The 16,567-nt window shown below is 30.6% G+C and overlaps 1 protein-coding gene across 1 annotated transcript; it reads right to left on the bottom strand.

Moving 5' to 3' along the window:
• Positions 1–492: 492 nt before the first annotated feature.
• On the bottom strand, positions 493–15,175 carry LOC105634477 (serine carboxypeptidase-like 45). Its single transcript, XM_089717935.1, has 10 exons — positions 14,613–15,175; positions 14,427–14,531; positions 13,251–13,346; positions 13,072–13,164; positions 12,827–12,897; positions 11,970–12,308; positions 11,773–11,897; positions 11,472–11,564; positions 10,707–10,824; positions 493–811 (listed from the first exon to the last, which is right to left on the bottom strand). The coding sequence occupies exons 1-10, from the start codon at positions 14,863–14,865 to the stop codon at positions 671–673; spliced, it is 1,434 nt and encodes a 477-aa protein (XP_089574061.1). The 5' UTR covers positions 14,866–15,175; the 3' UTR covers positions 493–670.
• Positions 15,176–16,567: the final 1,392 nt, after the last annotated feature.

Below are 16,567 nucleotides of genomic sequence, written 5' to 3'. Positions count from 1 at the left end.
GAATAATGATGCGGTTGAATGTCTATTTATAGATGTTCAATTTTAAAAGCTCATCTCTAATATATTGGTTTTTAATCCTCTTCCATTCTCTTTTTTTCTTTTCTTTTCGGGCCTACGATTCACTATGCAATCAATTATTGTAGAGCAATATTCACATTGTCTAAAAAACCCTCTAGAAATAGAAGGTGTGATACATAATGTCTATTTATTTTTTTGACACGTCAGCTTGACATTCTAAATAAACATTAGCATTGGATAGCATTTTTCAAAAAGTCTTTTCATTTTTCTGATATAACAATTAAATAAAAGTAATCCACATTATCATTGGAGATGCTCTTAAGTTTTTTTGGCGCTCTCCATTTTGGATAGAAATCAAATATAACAATGAATAGGAAATTAAGCAGGAATAGTCAATACTCGATAGTTTCCATTTAGACTTAAAATTCTTTTTTCCATAAGGAATCATAGGAAATGAAGAAGATAATACATATATTTTTAATCAGAGAAAATTATTAAGTAAATTGAATATATAAAAATATGCATTACAGAATCTACATTTATGCGTATGAAAATGCACAACACAAGTACTCAATAAGTGGATTTCCAGTAACAAATGTTTTAAATAGTGCTAATGATCTCTTGGTGATGAAAGAGGTGCACAAGACAAGTACTAAATAAGTGGATCTCCAGTAACAAATGTTTTAAATAGTGCTAATGATCTCTTTGGTGATGAAAGAGGTGTCATATGAGAGCCTCCTCTAATAGTTGCAAATCTTAAAATTTCTCCATAAACTTGTGTCCATCCTCCAACCTAACAAAACAAACAAATAAATAAATGAAAAGCTAGGGAAAAAAAAATTCAAGAACTAAATTCATATATGATATTTAATAACAATATTCAACATTATTTTTTTCAATATTTTTTAAGTTTAACTTATTTAAATGACTTTTTTTTTATTCATTAGAAAGCTCAATTGATCGAAACAACCTGATTAGCTACACAATTGGGTAATCCTTTCATTGACTTATCAAATTAATGAAAACTCTAGTGATTAAGAGGACTAGAGTTTGTTACATCCAACGAATCACATTAGTGAGAAAACTAACCAACTACACAGATATATTTTAAAAAAAGTTAAAATTCATTTAAGGTAATAATTCAAACTGAGTGTAAACATGACCCTGAAATAGGTTATTTCGCTGTCCAAATCCTCAAAATTACTCATTCATAAGAATAGGGCTAAGACCTATGCCAAACTAGAACTCTAGATTGTGACAAAAATCTTATTGTCAAACATTTTCTTACTGGGACTACCAACAAGCATGGACTAATGTCTTTCTAGTCCAAAACAAATACAAAAAACATTCTTCGCTCTTCTTCCTTGGCTCAAAAAGCCAGCAAGTTGACATGATCAAGACAAAAATCCCATTTTGGTTCTCCAATTGGTGGAAATGGTATGGAGCTCAAAATAATAAATGGTGTGCCCAAAATAATACTATGAGAAATATCTTGTGCAATGAGAAAAGAATTTCGAATATAAACACCATTACTAACAATGAAAACATTTATCTTTTACTTGATTCTTAAAGGAGTATCATTAGCTGTTCTCAACTCCTCATCTATTTTTTAGAGAAAGGTTGTAGGTATAATTTCTTCTTTAATAAAATTACATCAACCCCTATATCAAAGAGTGCAACAACATCAATTTGAAAATCTTTTTGAAAAAAAAAAATGCTTTTTGTTGAAAATGATTTTGCAAACTTAATAATGTGACTTTGATCAAGTACTTTCGAGAGGTAACTTTTTGCAAAATACAAACAAAATCAATTGGAATCTTTTTAGATTTTTGTAACAAAAGCATTTGTTCTTGATCAATACTCTTTTATGAGGTTTGATCATTACAATTAAACTTCATTTATGCAAAAACGGATTTGTGGAAAATTATTACGAATGGATACATCTTGGTGAACCTCGGGTTTCCAGTGGGTCAGGCCACTCTGTTTCTGTAAGTTTAGAGAGTCAGCTTTTGCAATTTGAGTATGGTAATTGATGCAATGATATGGTAATCGATACGGCTAGAGCAGAATTCCATTGGGACAATATGGAGGAACCGCCAAACTATGCAGTATAACAATTGTTTGACATGCTAAGTGCAGCTAATAGTGAACTGTGGCCTGGATGTAAGAATCATTCAGTTCTATCTGTAGTGGCACGATTACTGCACATGAAATCGAAGCACCATTTTTGAGAAAGGTATTACGATGATTTTGTGCAATTATCAAATGAAATATTGCCTGAAGGCCATTCGATGGTGGATAATCTTTACCGGACAAAAAAATTAGTTTGGGGATTAGGACTACCAATGAAAAAGATTGATTGTTGTCAAAATGATTGTATGATATGCTGGGGTGTTGACTCTGAATTTAGAGTATGCAAGTTTTGTAATCTTCCAAGATATCAAAGGCAGAGTCAAGGACTAGTAGAGTACAAAGAGAGAAGGCTTTCAAGAAGATGCATTATTTCCCTCTTGTTCCTCGCCTTCAAAGGTTATATGCATCTAAGGCGACAGCTGAACACATGAGATGACATGCTTTGCATGAATATGAGGATGGTATAATGACTCATCCGTCAGACTCTAAAGCTTGGAAACACTTTGATAACGATCATCCTGGGTTTGCTGCTAAGATGAGAAATGTGAGTTGGGGCTTTGTACTGATGGGTTTCAGCCGTTTGGCCAATCAGGACAACAATATTCATCATGGCTTGTCATTATAACACTACATAATCTACCACCCTCAATGTGTATGAAAGATGAATACATGTTTTTATGTGTTATTGTACCTAGCCCTAATAATCTGAAATACAAAATTGATGTGTTTCTGCAACCTTTGATTGTTGAACTTAATGATTTATGGGAATATGGGGTTAAAACGTTTGATATTTCGGCCAATCAGAATTTCATAATGCGAGTTGCTTTGCTTAGGACCGTCAGTGATTTTTCAGCATTTGGAATGTTATCTGGGTAGAGTACGACAGGCAAATTGGCTTGTCCTCGTTGCATGGAAAACACTAATGCATTTACACTAAAAAACGGAGGTAAAAAATGTTGGTTTGATTATCATCGGAAATTCTTACCAGAATTTCACGTTTGGAGGCGAAATCGACAATGCTTTAGCAAGAACACGACTATTGCCGATCCCCCTCCACCTATGAAGTTTGGAGCTGAAATATTATAAGAAATTGAAGGTCTAGGGCTTATGAAAGTTATAGATTTAGGTGCAGAAGAGGTAAATAGTAGAATTGGCCGGAATAGTGAATGGAAAAGCGAAGCATCTTTTGAAATTTGCCATACTGGAGTTCACTTCTTATCTGTCATAACCTTGATGTAATGCACATAGGAACAAATGTGTTTGAAAATTTGGTCAACACTGTCATGAACATTGAGGGGAAATACAAAGAGAATGCAAAAGCGAGAGCAGACATGAAGGAAATTTGTCATTAACTAGAACTCGAGCAATCTTTAGCTACTAGAAAGTTTCCAAAGACTGTTATTCTTTAGATAAACCCTAAAGGCAAGTATTATATGAGTGGGTCCAATCATTGAGGTTTTCAGATGGAAACGTATCAAATATGGGTAGATGTGTCGACATGAGGAAATACAGATTATTTGGCATGAAAAGCCACTGTCATATTTTCATGCAAATATTGATTCTTGTGGCATTCCATGAATTGTTGCCAAGGAAAATTTGGGAAGCAATGACAGAGTTCTCTTTTTTAAGGAATTGATGATGACTGTTATCCGATGCTATGATATGACGAATTAGCGCAAGAAATCCCAATAGTGATATGCAAATTGGAGTGAATTTTCCTATCCGGCTTCTTTGATTCTATGGAGCATCTACTGGTTCATTTGCCCTATAAATGTCGTATAGCAGGACTGGTACAATATAAACGGATGTATCCATTTGAGAGGTGAATCACTAACATCCCATTCTAATCATTACAATATTCATTCAACTCATATTTACATATTGTCTTTGTACAATTATAGACACCTGCACAAAATAAAAAAGAACGTGCGCAATAAGGCAAAGGTCGGGGGATCAATTTGCAATGCATATTTGGTGAAAGAAGCTTCCACCTTCTGTTCATACTACTTCAAACCACATGTTTATACCAAGCATCGGAGAGTGCCACACAATTATGACGGAGGAGATCGAATAGAATCTGAGTTAGAAGGGAATCTAACAATTTTCACCTATCCTGGCCGTACGATTGGTAAATAAAAAAAAAAAAGACGATTGATTGATGCAGAGATACGAGCGGCTCAAACCTATATTTTATTGAATTGCAAAGAGATTATGGCATTTATACAGTAAGTATAATCTTATAGAGAGTCTAAACTTAATACAGCTCAGTTAAATCATATTTATGATTTTTTTTCATTCATAAACAGGAAATATATCAAGCTTTTACGACTATAAAATTCCAATTTGACTGATACTGCAGTTGATGCAAAACTAGACTCTAAATTTGTAGAATGGTTCAAATGTTATGTAAGTAACTTTCTAGTTAGATAATATATATGTGTACATTCTTATATTTTACTTGTGTCATTACTATTTCCCATAGGCTCGAAGCTCGCGAAGCAATGTTAATAACAGATTCATTAATGATCTAGCAAAAGGACCTCTTCCAGTTGCTAATGCCTACTTGGCTACTTTGTAAATGGTTACAAGTTTCACACTGAGGGATATGGGACAACCAGAAAGTCAATGAACAGTGGTGTTTGCATAAAGGGATCAAACTATAGTGACGAGTCAAATGATTTTTATGGAAAATTGGTTGAGATTTTGGAGTTAGAATATCCATCCCTACCAATCAAGTGCACAATCTTATTCAAATGTTAATGGTTTGATCCTACACCAAATGTTGGCATGAAGGTTCATCCTAAGTATAATCTTGTAGATATTAATCATAGAAGAAGATGTACGAAGTATGTTTTGGCGATGCAAGCTGCACAGGTGTACTATGTTCCATATCCATCATTAAAACGAAATTGTTGCGATTGGATGGCGGTATGCAAAATCAAGCCTAGAGCAGTTGTCCATGAAGTTGAAACCAAACAATTGCTTTACTCACAATATTTGAGCCATTTCAAGAAGTTGCGGTTGATACGCAACCGATGCAAGTTATTGAAGATTTAACGGATAGACTGGATGATGAAAGCAAAACTTATGTTGAAATAGGAGCATCAGATGATGAAGAGGAAGAAGATCAAATCATCATGGGTTCCTCAAAAGACGAAGATCAAGAAGAAGAAGAAGAAGAAGAAGAAGAAGAAGAAGAGGAAGAAGATGAAGATAGAAATACTTAATGCATTATGTATTATGGATAATAAATTAATAGATGTATATATAATATTATCAATGAAGAATTTTAATGTTCTTGACTTTCTTTATACATATTTACCATATGTTCTACAATTCATATTATTGTATACATACATATATAGGTTCTGTTATCTATAGTACAGATGGCTAGATGTAAGGGGTTGATTTAGACGCGTCCGACAGGGGTCTGTGTGGAGGTCGTGGCCGAGGACGCAGCACACATGGACGAGGATGGACTGTCCCTCCTCTACCTCCTCCTCCTTCTTTAGGTACAGTTGGGGCTTCATCTTCTGCTCAGCCCCCCGTGCCGCCACCACTTCCTTCTATTTCTTCCTCTTCTACCCCATTTGCTGGACCAGTAGAGTCTTCACCAACTTCACAGTCACCTACTGCACCAGGTAATCATAAATGTCATTTACTGTCATTTTAGTTATATATTATTCCCCTATATTGATAGCAATTGTCACTTACTCCTTTTGTAGCTTCATCAGAGCCACGTAACAAGCTCAGTTTAGTAGCGAGGCAGTAAGTACTTATTTACTTTTTCCTTTGAATTTGGTTTTGTTTAGATTTTGATGCATTCATCTACTTATATTTCACTTATATTTTTTTTTTCTCAGCATATATCCATCCTCTCGAGCATCAAGGTAAATTATGAGGATAATCAAGCTACATCTGGATAAAGATGGATACACATGGGATGCCATACCATAAAAGGTGAGATACTTTTATTCGAAAGAGTTTCAGGTACGATTTGATTCAAGTTATATCTTCATTCAATGTAGTTAATAATCTGAATCTATGGGCCTTCACGTACTCTTTATGGAAATATTATTTTTCATTTTTGTAGAAGCATTTCGCATGGGAAGAGGCTATTACGGCTATGCTAAAAGTGGTCTGGGAAAAATTGTGTGATCTACGGTACATTGACTTCACTTATAGGATGCAAAAAAGCGGTAAAAAGCAGCAGTGCGTGTCTCAGGAGATATGGAAGAACTGGCAGAAGGCTTGGGAGGATCCTACATTCAAGAGAAAATATGAGATATTTGCATGAAACAGGCGTAGTGAGACTGGTGGTGTCGAAGCAGGACCTTCCCGACACACAGGCAGATCAATATCTACTATAGAGACATCTCAATTATTGGTGAGTTAATTAGTTACAGTTACAAAACTGATGTTTAATGAAATGACACCATATTAATATATCATGCATAAAAATTCATTACAGGCTAAAAAATATGGTCATGAGCCCACACCAATGGAGGTGTTTACTTACACTCACACAAAGGACCACGATGAAAATACGTTTGTTGACAGATATGCGTTGGGCGTCAATGTAAGTAATAATGAAGAATTTTTACATTTACTTTCTAGTCTTCTCTTATGCGTATAAGTTTAATATAATAAAGCTTGCAACTGCAATGATTAATTAATTTGTTGTTTTTAGGAGAACTACAGTACAGCTCGCAAGCGTGTTATTTCTTCTCAGGCTGGATCTAAAGTTGAGCCCAAAATTGATGAGTTAGCACTTTATCTAGAGGCCATAGGGACGAAAAAAAGAGAAACGTATATGCAATTGGGTCTCAGGCATCACAGTTTTACTGCGACTCAGGGTCTGACTCTCCTACAGCCTCCTCAGGACCACAGCCCGACCATAGTGCTGAGGAGACTCGTGCATTACGAGCTCATGTTGATGCGCAGGAGAGACAACTTGCAGAGCTTAGAGCACATGTGATGCGGATGTTCGGTCAGCATGGTGCTGGTACGTCTTCCTCTGATCCTCCACCTATCGATCGACATGTTTCTACAGCTCTGCATCAACCACTATCGTCTCCTCTTGATCCCGATACTGCAGACGATACTTTGGTCACTCCTGCTGACACTACGACATATCTAGCAGATACTACGGCCCATCCAATAGACACTACACTGGATCGTGCAGAGGACCAACATCATAGATTTGACTTTAGACCTTTTTAGCATTTTGTGATTTTTCCATATTTTGTATAGTACATTACATTTACAATTCCATTCTTAAATTGTTATTCTATTCTGATGTTGATGATGATGCTTGTGATTGTGGTATATATATATATATATATATTTTTTTTTTTTTTTTTTTTTGACAGGTGGAAAAAATTATGGTTTTTAATATTATTATTTTTTTTTTTGCCTATAATTATATTTTGCAAGCGACTGGCGGTCGAACTGCAACCAAATTATAATTATTAAATTTAAATTTGCGACAGACGATTAAGTAATCACTTTCAGAATTTGCAACCACATCGTCATAATTGTGACCAATAAATTTTTTGCGACAAGCTTTCAGCAGGAAAACACAACGAAATTTAGCGACCGATTTGTATAAGAGTGCGACCAACTAATTTGCGACCGCTTAGTCATTCAGTCGCACAATTATTTGCGACGTGCACTTTTGCCATCGATCGAGGTTTGTCGCAAATCGGTCGCTGAATGAAAGTAGTGACTAATTTCTTACACAAATCGGTTATTTATACTTATTTAAGTTATTGTTTATTTAACGATTTTTTTGTAGTGTACTAGTCCATTTTAATTATACTTATTTAAGTTATTGTTTATTTATTTTCTTTATTATACCAGTTGTTCATGAAACTGGTTCTTGCCTAGTTCGTGTTACTGGTTTTTATTTATTTTACTGTTTATCTTCCAATTCTCTAATCCTTTAATTTAATATCCAGTCATCTGGTCTTTTATTTTATTTTCATTTTATTTTTCAATTATCTGGTATTTTAATTTACTGTTTATCTTTCCAGTTATCTTGTCCTTTATTTTATTATTTTATTTATTTTTATTATTTTATTTATCCTATTTATTGCTTTTAATCAATTTATTTCTTGTTATTATCTCTTGTTGCTTTAGTTTGCTCTTCTTCCATTTTCAGTATCTTTAATATTAATTGTTTGATCTATTCTCTGTCTCTTTCAATCTCTCCCTTCCTCCTCCTTGGTGTGCGTGTATATATATATAGTTGATGATTAAATTTTTGGCCAAAAACCAAAAAAGAGTAATTTTCTAGAAGTTGTGATTTTTATCTAAACATTCAAAAATATATAATTTGCTGCAACTTTTAAATTATTAAATTATACATTTGTTACGGTTAAAATAAATTATATTCTATAATATTTTTTTTTAAATCACTCATCACCAAATTTAATTCTAATAAAACACTTTATAAGAGAGCATTTAGTTCAGCTAACTTATAGAGTTAATAATTATTCGTATCTAATGTTTAGCTTGTAGATGTTCGGTAAGGTTTTTAACAATAATTGATAGCTAATAAAAGTCTCATTCTCTTATTAATTTCATCAACTACGTTTTAAAATTTTTTGTATCTGCGGTAACTGATTTTAATTTATATCATATTTAGACTTTATTAACCTCGTAAAAATAATTACCAATAAAATTATTTTATTCAAATTAACATTTTTATGCTTATTTTATTTATAGTCATGTAAAAATAATATTTTTATAATAAATATTATTCTAAAACTTTAATTAATATCTTTATTTATATAATCCATTAAAATAAAAAATATGATGGAATACATAAATTCACCCCTGAACTTTATCACTTTAATTTTATGGCATCCTCAGCTTTTACTTTGACTCATCAAACACTTTAACTTATAAAATTATACTTATTACACACTTCAATTTTTAAAATTATTTTATTGAACACTTTAGCTTACAAAATTACATAAATTAAACACTTATTAAAAAGTTGAAATGTATGAAAATTATTTTTCCAAAAGTCATGCTAACTATATATCAAGTCGATATTTACAAATAAAAGTCAAAAATCTTAAATATTATTGATATTAGTGTGGAAACATGCATAATATTACCAAAATTTACAAGTTCAAGTGCACGATAGGTCATTTCTAAAGTTCAGAGTGTCATAAAGTTAAAGTTAGAAAATTTATGGGTGAATTTATGTATTCAACCTAAAAGATATTCACCTAGTATATATACGCAAACACATTATACATCATAATATATAAAAATAATTATATTCAATTTTACTAAATACCATTATTTATCAGTTAACCACCAGCGGCAACTTCTATCATCTGGTACGAATAACTAAACTAAATGGGCCCCAGACCTCTTCTCTGTTGCAAAATATGATGGCATAATTTTGTTCAAATGAACACTGATAACAAATACCTAAAGTTATATTTAGTAAGCCCTAAAAGAAATGTAATATAACAAAAATCATTTTAATGTAACGCGTTTGATTATATTAGGTTATGTTCTATTACTAAAATTTAGAATAAGTTGACCAATTTTGGAATGTCTGATAATAATTGTATTAATAATTAATTAGCCATTAAACTTTTAAACAATTTTATAATTTAAAGATTTCAAAACTAATACTCTCCCCTTCCATATTAAATATATATATATATATATACTAAATGTCAGTTTTTGAAACTTTATTTTAAAAAAAGTCAGTTTGACCTTTAAATTTAAGTTAATGTCATTTATGTTATTCAATTATAATTGTGCCCATTTATTTTTTGTTAGGACGCTATAAAATATTTCATTGTTTTCTTTCTTTGGTGTTTCCTTTTTGTCGTTTCTCTCTAGTAAGGTTATTTTGATATTATTTAAACTTAAGTGTTATTATTTTAATTTATAGTATTCTTTTCCTCCATAAATATAAGTTGTTTAATATTTTAGCATGTTAATTAAGAAAATAATTAATTTTTCTAAATTAAATAAACGATCATTAATTTGATTAAATTACCTTTTATCTCACATTATTAACAAATAATTTATTAATAGTATATACTACCTCCAAATTACCTTTTATCTCATATTATTAATACTTAATTTATTTAATAGTATATACTATCTACGTTCCATAATACTTGTAACATTTATTGTTTCAAGGAGTAATAAATATTTTTTTCTATGTTTATCTTTTGTGTAGGACTAATAATTATTATTTAAATTTAATGGTTTCTTAGAGAATTAATATTAAATTAAGGGTAATATAGTCAATTTACTCAATAATTTATTGTAACTTAAATAAATTTAATGGTTTTTTTAAAAATCGTGAAATTTCAAATGTGATAAGTATTACAGAACAGATGTAGTATAAAGGTAAAATTAAAAAAGATCATTAATTTAACAGAGAGAATGCTACGTTGGGATTAAATTCAAATCTTAACTTTAAATTTTACTAAATTTATACTCATATACTGTTTGAAGTATTAAGAACATACAAACCATATTTCCAAAAAAAGAAAAGAAAGAAGCGGACAAACCTGTTTATCTTCAAGCCAAGCTCTGTAAGTTGTAGTTGTATTCAATCTCAGCTTTTTGGCCAAATCATTTACCAAAGTCCTTGTTCCAGTAAATGGAACAACTGAATCTTGATCCCCACTGCACAGTTACTTTTTAACTTGGGTTACAATGACTAAAAATTCTAGATCTTTTTTCCGGCTCAAATTTTAAAAAATTAATCAATAAAAAAAAGATAAAACTTGTCGACACACGGTAAGACAGAGCTAATGGGTAACTCATTTCAAATCGAATTGAATAGAGAGTATAAAATACAAATCAAATTTTTTTACAACAAGTTGAACCAGACTGAAATTTACATCTGAACCAAACCAACCGAATCGAACCAGTCAGTTCGGTCTATTTTTGTTAGTTTTTGCCATTTCAATTCGATTTTAAGTCCAACGATGAATTTTCTTATAACCAAACTGAACAACAAATTTGGTTCAAACCCAACAAACTAATTAACTGAACATCTCTTGGACACTGATCGAACCGAACCAAGAAGGATCAATTCGGTTCGGTCAGTAGTTTTACTCACCTCTATGCCTTGTATATTGGCCCACTTATATACCAAATCAATCAGTAAATATATTTTATTCTTTTTCCAGTGAATATTAAAAAATACTCTTGTTTGATTTTTTTTTTTTTTTTTCGATTAGCTTCGCGTAAGGATAGACTCGTGCATAGGGAGCAAGCAAATCCTTTCCGATAAGAGTAAAAAAAAAAAAATCACTAACGATATATACCTGTACACCATGACCTGGATTCCTGAAGTAACCAGTGAGCCCACAACATCAATCATAGATATCTCTAGGTTTTCAATATCATATTGCAGTACCCTGTAATTTAATGGCAAATATAATTTAAACATATAAAAAATAGTTAAAAATTAGTTTAAAAAATAATAATGAAAAAAATTATTTTTCAGAAGTTCCATTGATCCTTTCAGTAATTAAAACTACAATATTTTAGATTTTTATGCTCAAAATAAAATTGGAAAGTACTTAATGTATCAATTAATTCTACGAGTGCAAAATAATTACTTACGGGCTGCAGAAAGTCCAATTTGTGACTCCTACGAGCTTAGCATGAAGAGCTTCTTGCACATCTTTCTTGTTCAAGTATTCAAGAGCTTTTTCTTCCACACAAAGATCTATATTCTCTGGAGCTTTCTATACGGATAAAAATAAAAATGTAATTGTAAAACAGCAAACAGAAATTATTGATTCATACAGAGAACTTACTGTAGGATGATTAGGTAATTGAGTGGACAATGAAACTAGAAATTCCGGTCTCAACAGATCATTGTGGAGTTTGAGTTTTGAATTCTCGTAAGAAATGCAGACATCAGCAGTTACATCGTAGCCGTTGATCGAATCAGAAATTTCTTTAGAAAGTTGAACAGTTACAGTTTTACAAGCAGGTGATAATGAGCCTATTATTATTCCCTCCCTCAATAGCTGTGATGCGTTGCAAATTGAATTGAGAAGCTGATGAGTTGAATCTGATATCAGCCCATGAGACCAGTAGTAATCACCTCGTGAGTTTGAGTCTCTACTGAAATCCAATAGAGGGTTTCCTAACTGAAAAACATGCATCAACAATCAAAACTAAGAATTTTTTTATGCAAAGAAAATCGAACAGAACGAAATTATATTTTTAGCCTCATAGTCCGAGAATGAATGTTTTCTACTTTTTTATAAAGTAAAAACAAAAATGATGAATTCCAATTGCAAGTTAGTGGAGAAAAAGTCTGTAATAAAAAATAATCTCCCCTTTGTATAAATGAATTGGACATGTAAAGTTTATTTATAAATGAATATTAGATATAATTCCTTTATAAATAAATTTTTTATATTTGAAATAAATTTAAAATTGAAAATTCATTTACTTTTATTATCTAAAAAAGTTTCGACATAATAGTTGTGAAAAAGCTAGGAGGATGTTCAGAAATTTTACCTTTTTGAAAGAATTTATTTTAGTTCTACTCAAATTAATAAAATTGAATTTATAGAATTTTTTTTTTTCAAAAAAAATATAAATAAATTGGAATTTTCATTTATTCCAAATAATGGGTTAGTTTTTAATAAGTGGTGCTTACAGCAATGCCCTTTAAATTGAATTGTAAACCTGACTGAACAACGAGCTCTGCCAGTTGTGGGACATAGTGGCCTGCAAATTAAACAAATAGATTTTTACTTTTGGTAAGTTGAATTAAAGGAACATAATATAAAGTAATTAAAGGTATCTTTAGTATAAATATTTTTTATTACATAATTCTATAATTCCTTACATTCCGGCTCACCAGACATAACCTAAGTATAATTTCCAGAAAATTGTTTTTACCAGCATAGCTCTCTCCTGCAATAAATAAATCTCTGTTTCTGTATTCTGGAAATTTGATGAACCACTTCTGCATGAATATGAAGTTGTCTTGTGCTAAAGGGAAAACAAATAAATAAAAATGAAAATTAATAATAATGTATTATATCATAATTATTTATAGTAGGAAATCATATTCAAACCTGTGATGGTATCGTTTACAGAATCATAGAAAGATGCATTAGCAGAATAAGAGAAGCCAACTCCTACTGGTGATTCCAGATATATTATATTTGCTTCTGCATACATAACAGAAGAAAGGTTAACTTTAGCTCTTCTTCTTAAAATTGTTTTCTACTTGATATACATGCAGGGGTGAGCAAACGGTAGGTTAGGTTCAAACTGAACCGAACTAAAAACATAAAATATAAACCGAACTTTTTTTACAAGAGGCAGAATCTGAACCGGATCGACTCAACCTGAGCAGTTAATTTGGTCGATTTTGATCGGTTTTTACTATTACAATTTGGTTTTAAGTCCAACCAATAAACTTATACCAAAATAACTAGAACTAAACATTAAATTTAATTCAAACCGAGTAAACCGATTAACCAAACCTCCTTTGAACACCTGATCAAACGGAACCAAAAAAGGTCCGTTCGTTTCGATTCGGTTTAATCGGTAACTTTGCACACTCCTATATACATGTATAGCCAAAAATAGAAAAAAAAATATAATTGCTCTCTATTTGATTTTTTCTATATAACTAAACTTAAAATATCATTCCTAAGTAATCAGAATTACATTAATTAATTCTCAAAAAAAAAAAAAAATTTACAATAGTTAGACTTGGATCGACACCCCAATTGGACCTAATTAATATTAATAATATAATAAATAAATAATTTTATTTGATTATGTTAAATTTCAATAAATTCAACTTATGAGAATAAAATGAATACTTTAAGATATTACAATAGAAAAGATTGAAAATTTTAAATGAATTAAATGCATTTGTGTAAAATTTTTCGTTAGAGAACAAAAATTAACTATTTTTACCCATTAATTTTCTTTTTTTCAATTTCTCTATACTTTTACATTTATATATTTCTTATTTTTTCACTATTTGTTATTAAATTTTGTGGAAAGTTATATATCATAAGAAATTCTCGAGACTTTTATTTTAAAGCAGGAATATAAGACAATAAAAAAAAGGTAAGTCTTATCCTAAAGTACAAGGGACAAAAGAAAAGAAAAAGAAAGAGTATAAAAGTTCAGCTTTAAAATGAAAAAAAAAAAAAAAAAAAAAAAAAAAAAAAAAAAAAAAAAAAAGGAAAGACTACATGTGCAGAAAATGGAAAAATATTAAATGAATACACCTTTATTCCAACTATATTCGTTTCTGACCAAATTGCCCTTTCCACTTGGCCTGAAAGGACCATGCTCAGAGAAAGCTCCAGCTCCAAGAGAAGAGCAACCAGGCCCTGCAGATGGAATACATTAATCGAATACCAAATTAATACATAAACAAATACCAAATTAATAACTACTTAAAATGGTTTTACCTCCATTTAACCAGAGAACCAGAGGCTTCGAAGCTGTGTCTCTTTCTGCTTCAACAAAGTAATAGAATAGAGCTCTCTGTTGTCTTTCATTAATGGTAACGTAGCCTGCGTATTGCTTGAAACTGACCTTTGGTTGCCCTGGCAAACTTAATATTTTGTCTTCTTCCTTTGAGGATGATCCTACTGCTCTGAATATTTGCATCAACAGAACACAAATTACAGCCATAGCAGTTATCCATGACTGAGATTGCATTATAAGAGGAAGTAATTAACACAGAGAGAGATAGAGAGAGAGAGAGTGAGGAAGCGGAAGTAGAGCTTTATGCTTTTGTGAGCTAAGTTGTAGGGTCTGTGAGTACAGAAATTAAGGACATTATGTATATACAAAGAAACGGTTGACGTAGAAAGGGGCGGACCTAGACTTCAGACTTTTGGGAAGTTCAAAATAAATTTTTCAAAATTAGTAGACTGAAAAAAAAAAAAATTATACTAATTTATAAGACAAATTTAAAAAAAAATTCTGGAGTTTGGAGGCCGGCCTCCCCCAGTCCCCCCTTCCTCCGCCCCTGGTCATAGAGATTCGCGTGGACATAATTGACCAGCTAATAAGATATTGATGTTCTCGGATTATTTGGAAAATAAATATATATGAAAAGAATAAAGGGGAAAAAGACAAATCTATCCTATCCTTGATTAAGCTGGTTTCGAGAAAAAAAATACCCATTACTTATATAGACGTGGACACCCCTCTGTTTTATTTTAATAGTAATATTTACTCTTATTATAGTGATTTTTAAAAGTGATTGAAATTCATTGATCTTTTAAAAATACATGATAAAATATTTAAATTGTTCTTCTTAAATATAAATATAAAAATAAAAATTATTCTTCTAATATAAATATAAAAATAAATTACACCTCATAAATATGGGTAAAATAAAAAAATTAATATACTGAAAATTCTAAATGAGTACTTAAAGTGGAATAAGGTAAAATACATATTTGTTGCTATTAAATTGAAACATAGTGAGTATAATACTCTCTTACTCCCAAAAAAAAAAAAAAAAGAGTCTCAACTTGAGTTAGTTCAACCATAAAATTTATCATTCTTTTTTCATATATACCCCTATATTAATATTTTTTTTGATAATTTAAATTTTAAAATTATTTATAGAGTTTTTCAATAAAAAATTAATATCTTGGCACATATTTTAATTACTTTATATTATGTACATTATGTTGTGAGAGAAAATACAAACAATGTAATATGAAATGTTCCTTTTCATTTTTATTAAAACATAAGTAAGGAATAGGAGCATTAAATATGATGATGGTTAGGATAAAGAAGTTGTAGTATAATTACTTATAGTTATACTATTTGACTAAATGTTTAGTAATTCTATGGTATTTTAGGAAAGTTAATAAAAAGACCATTTTCAAAAATGAAAGTCAGACTATTATTTTTGGACATTCATTATGAAAAATAAGACTTTTTTTTTTTTTTTGAAACAGAGGAAGTATATATTTACCAATCAAGTTACGGTTCTATGCTTGCGAATCTGTAGTTTAGGTTTTATTTAACATTTTTTAATTAGTTTATTTATTTAAGAAAAGTAATTCAATTTTATAAATTTAAATCCAAATAAAAATATTATTAGTGAAATTAGGAGAGATAGGACTTCATTCCATAATGTCAATACATAATAGGCATAAGTTGCTAATAAATGTGCAACACTAGTTATTTAAAAACAAAACTTTGATCAAGTTCTTGAATAAGTAAAATACAGTCTCAAACAATGATCGAAATAATAACGATCATTTCGCTTGCTTGGACAGCCTAAACTAATATAAAAAAAGTCTAGTTCACACAAAACTTGGGGCTTTTTATGAAAATGGAGTTTATATATAAAAAAATACATATAAATGATGTTCCAAAAAACATTTATCGAATTTGG

This window comes from Jatropha curcas, chromosome 2 (assembly GCF_041381405.1).
Source record: "Jatropha curcas cultivar XTBG-Jc1 chromosome 2, XTBG_Jcur_1.0, whole genome shotgun sequence".
NCBI classification, from domain to species: domain Eukaryota; kingdom Viridiplantae; phylum Streptophyta; class Magnoliopsida; order Malpighiales; family Euphorbiaceae; genus Jatropha; species Jatropha curcas.
Note: the sequence above shows the minus strand (reverse complement) of the source record. Positions and strands in the feature narration are given on the sequence as shown.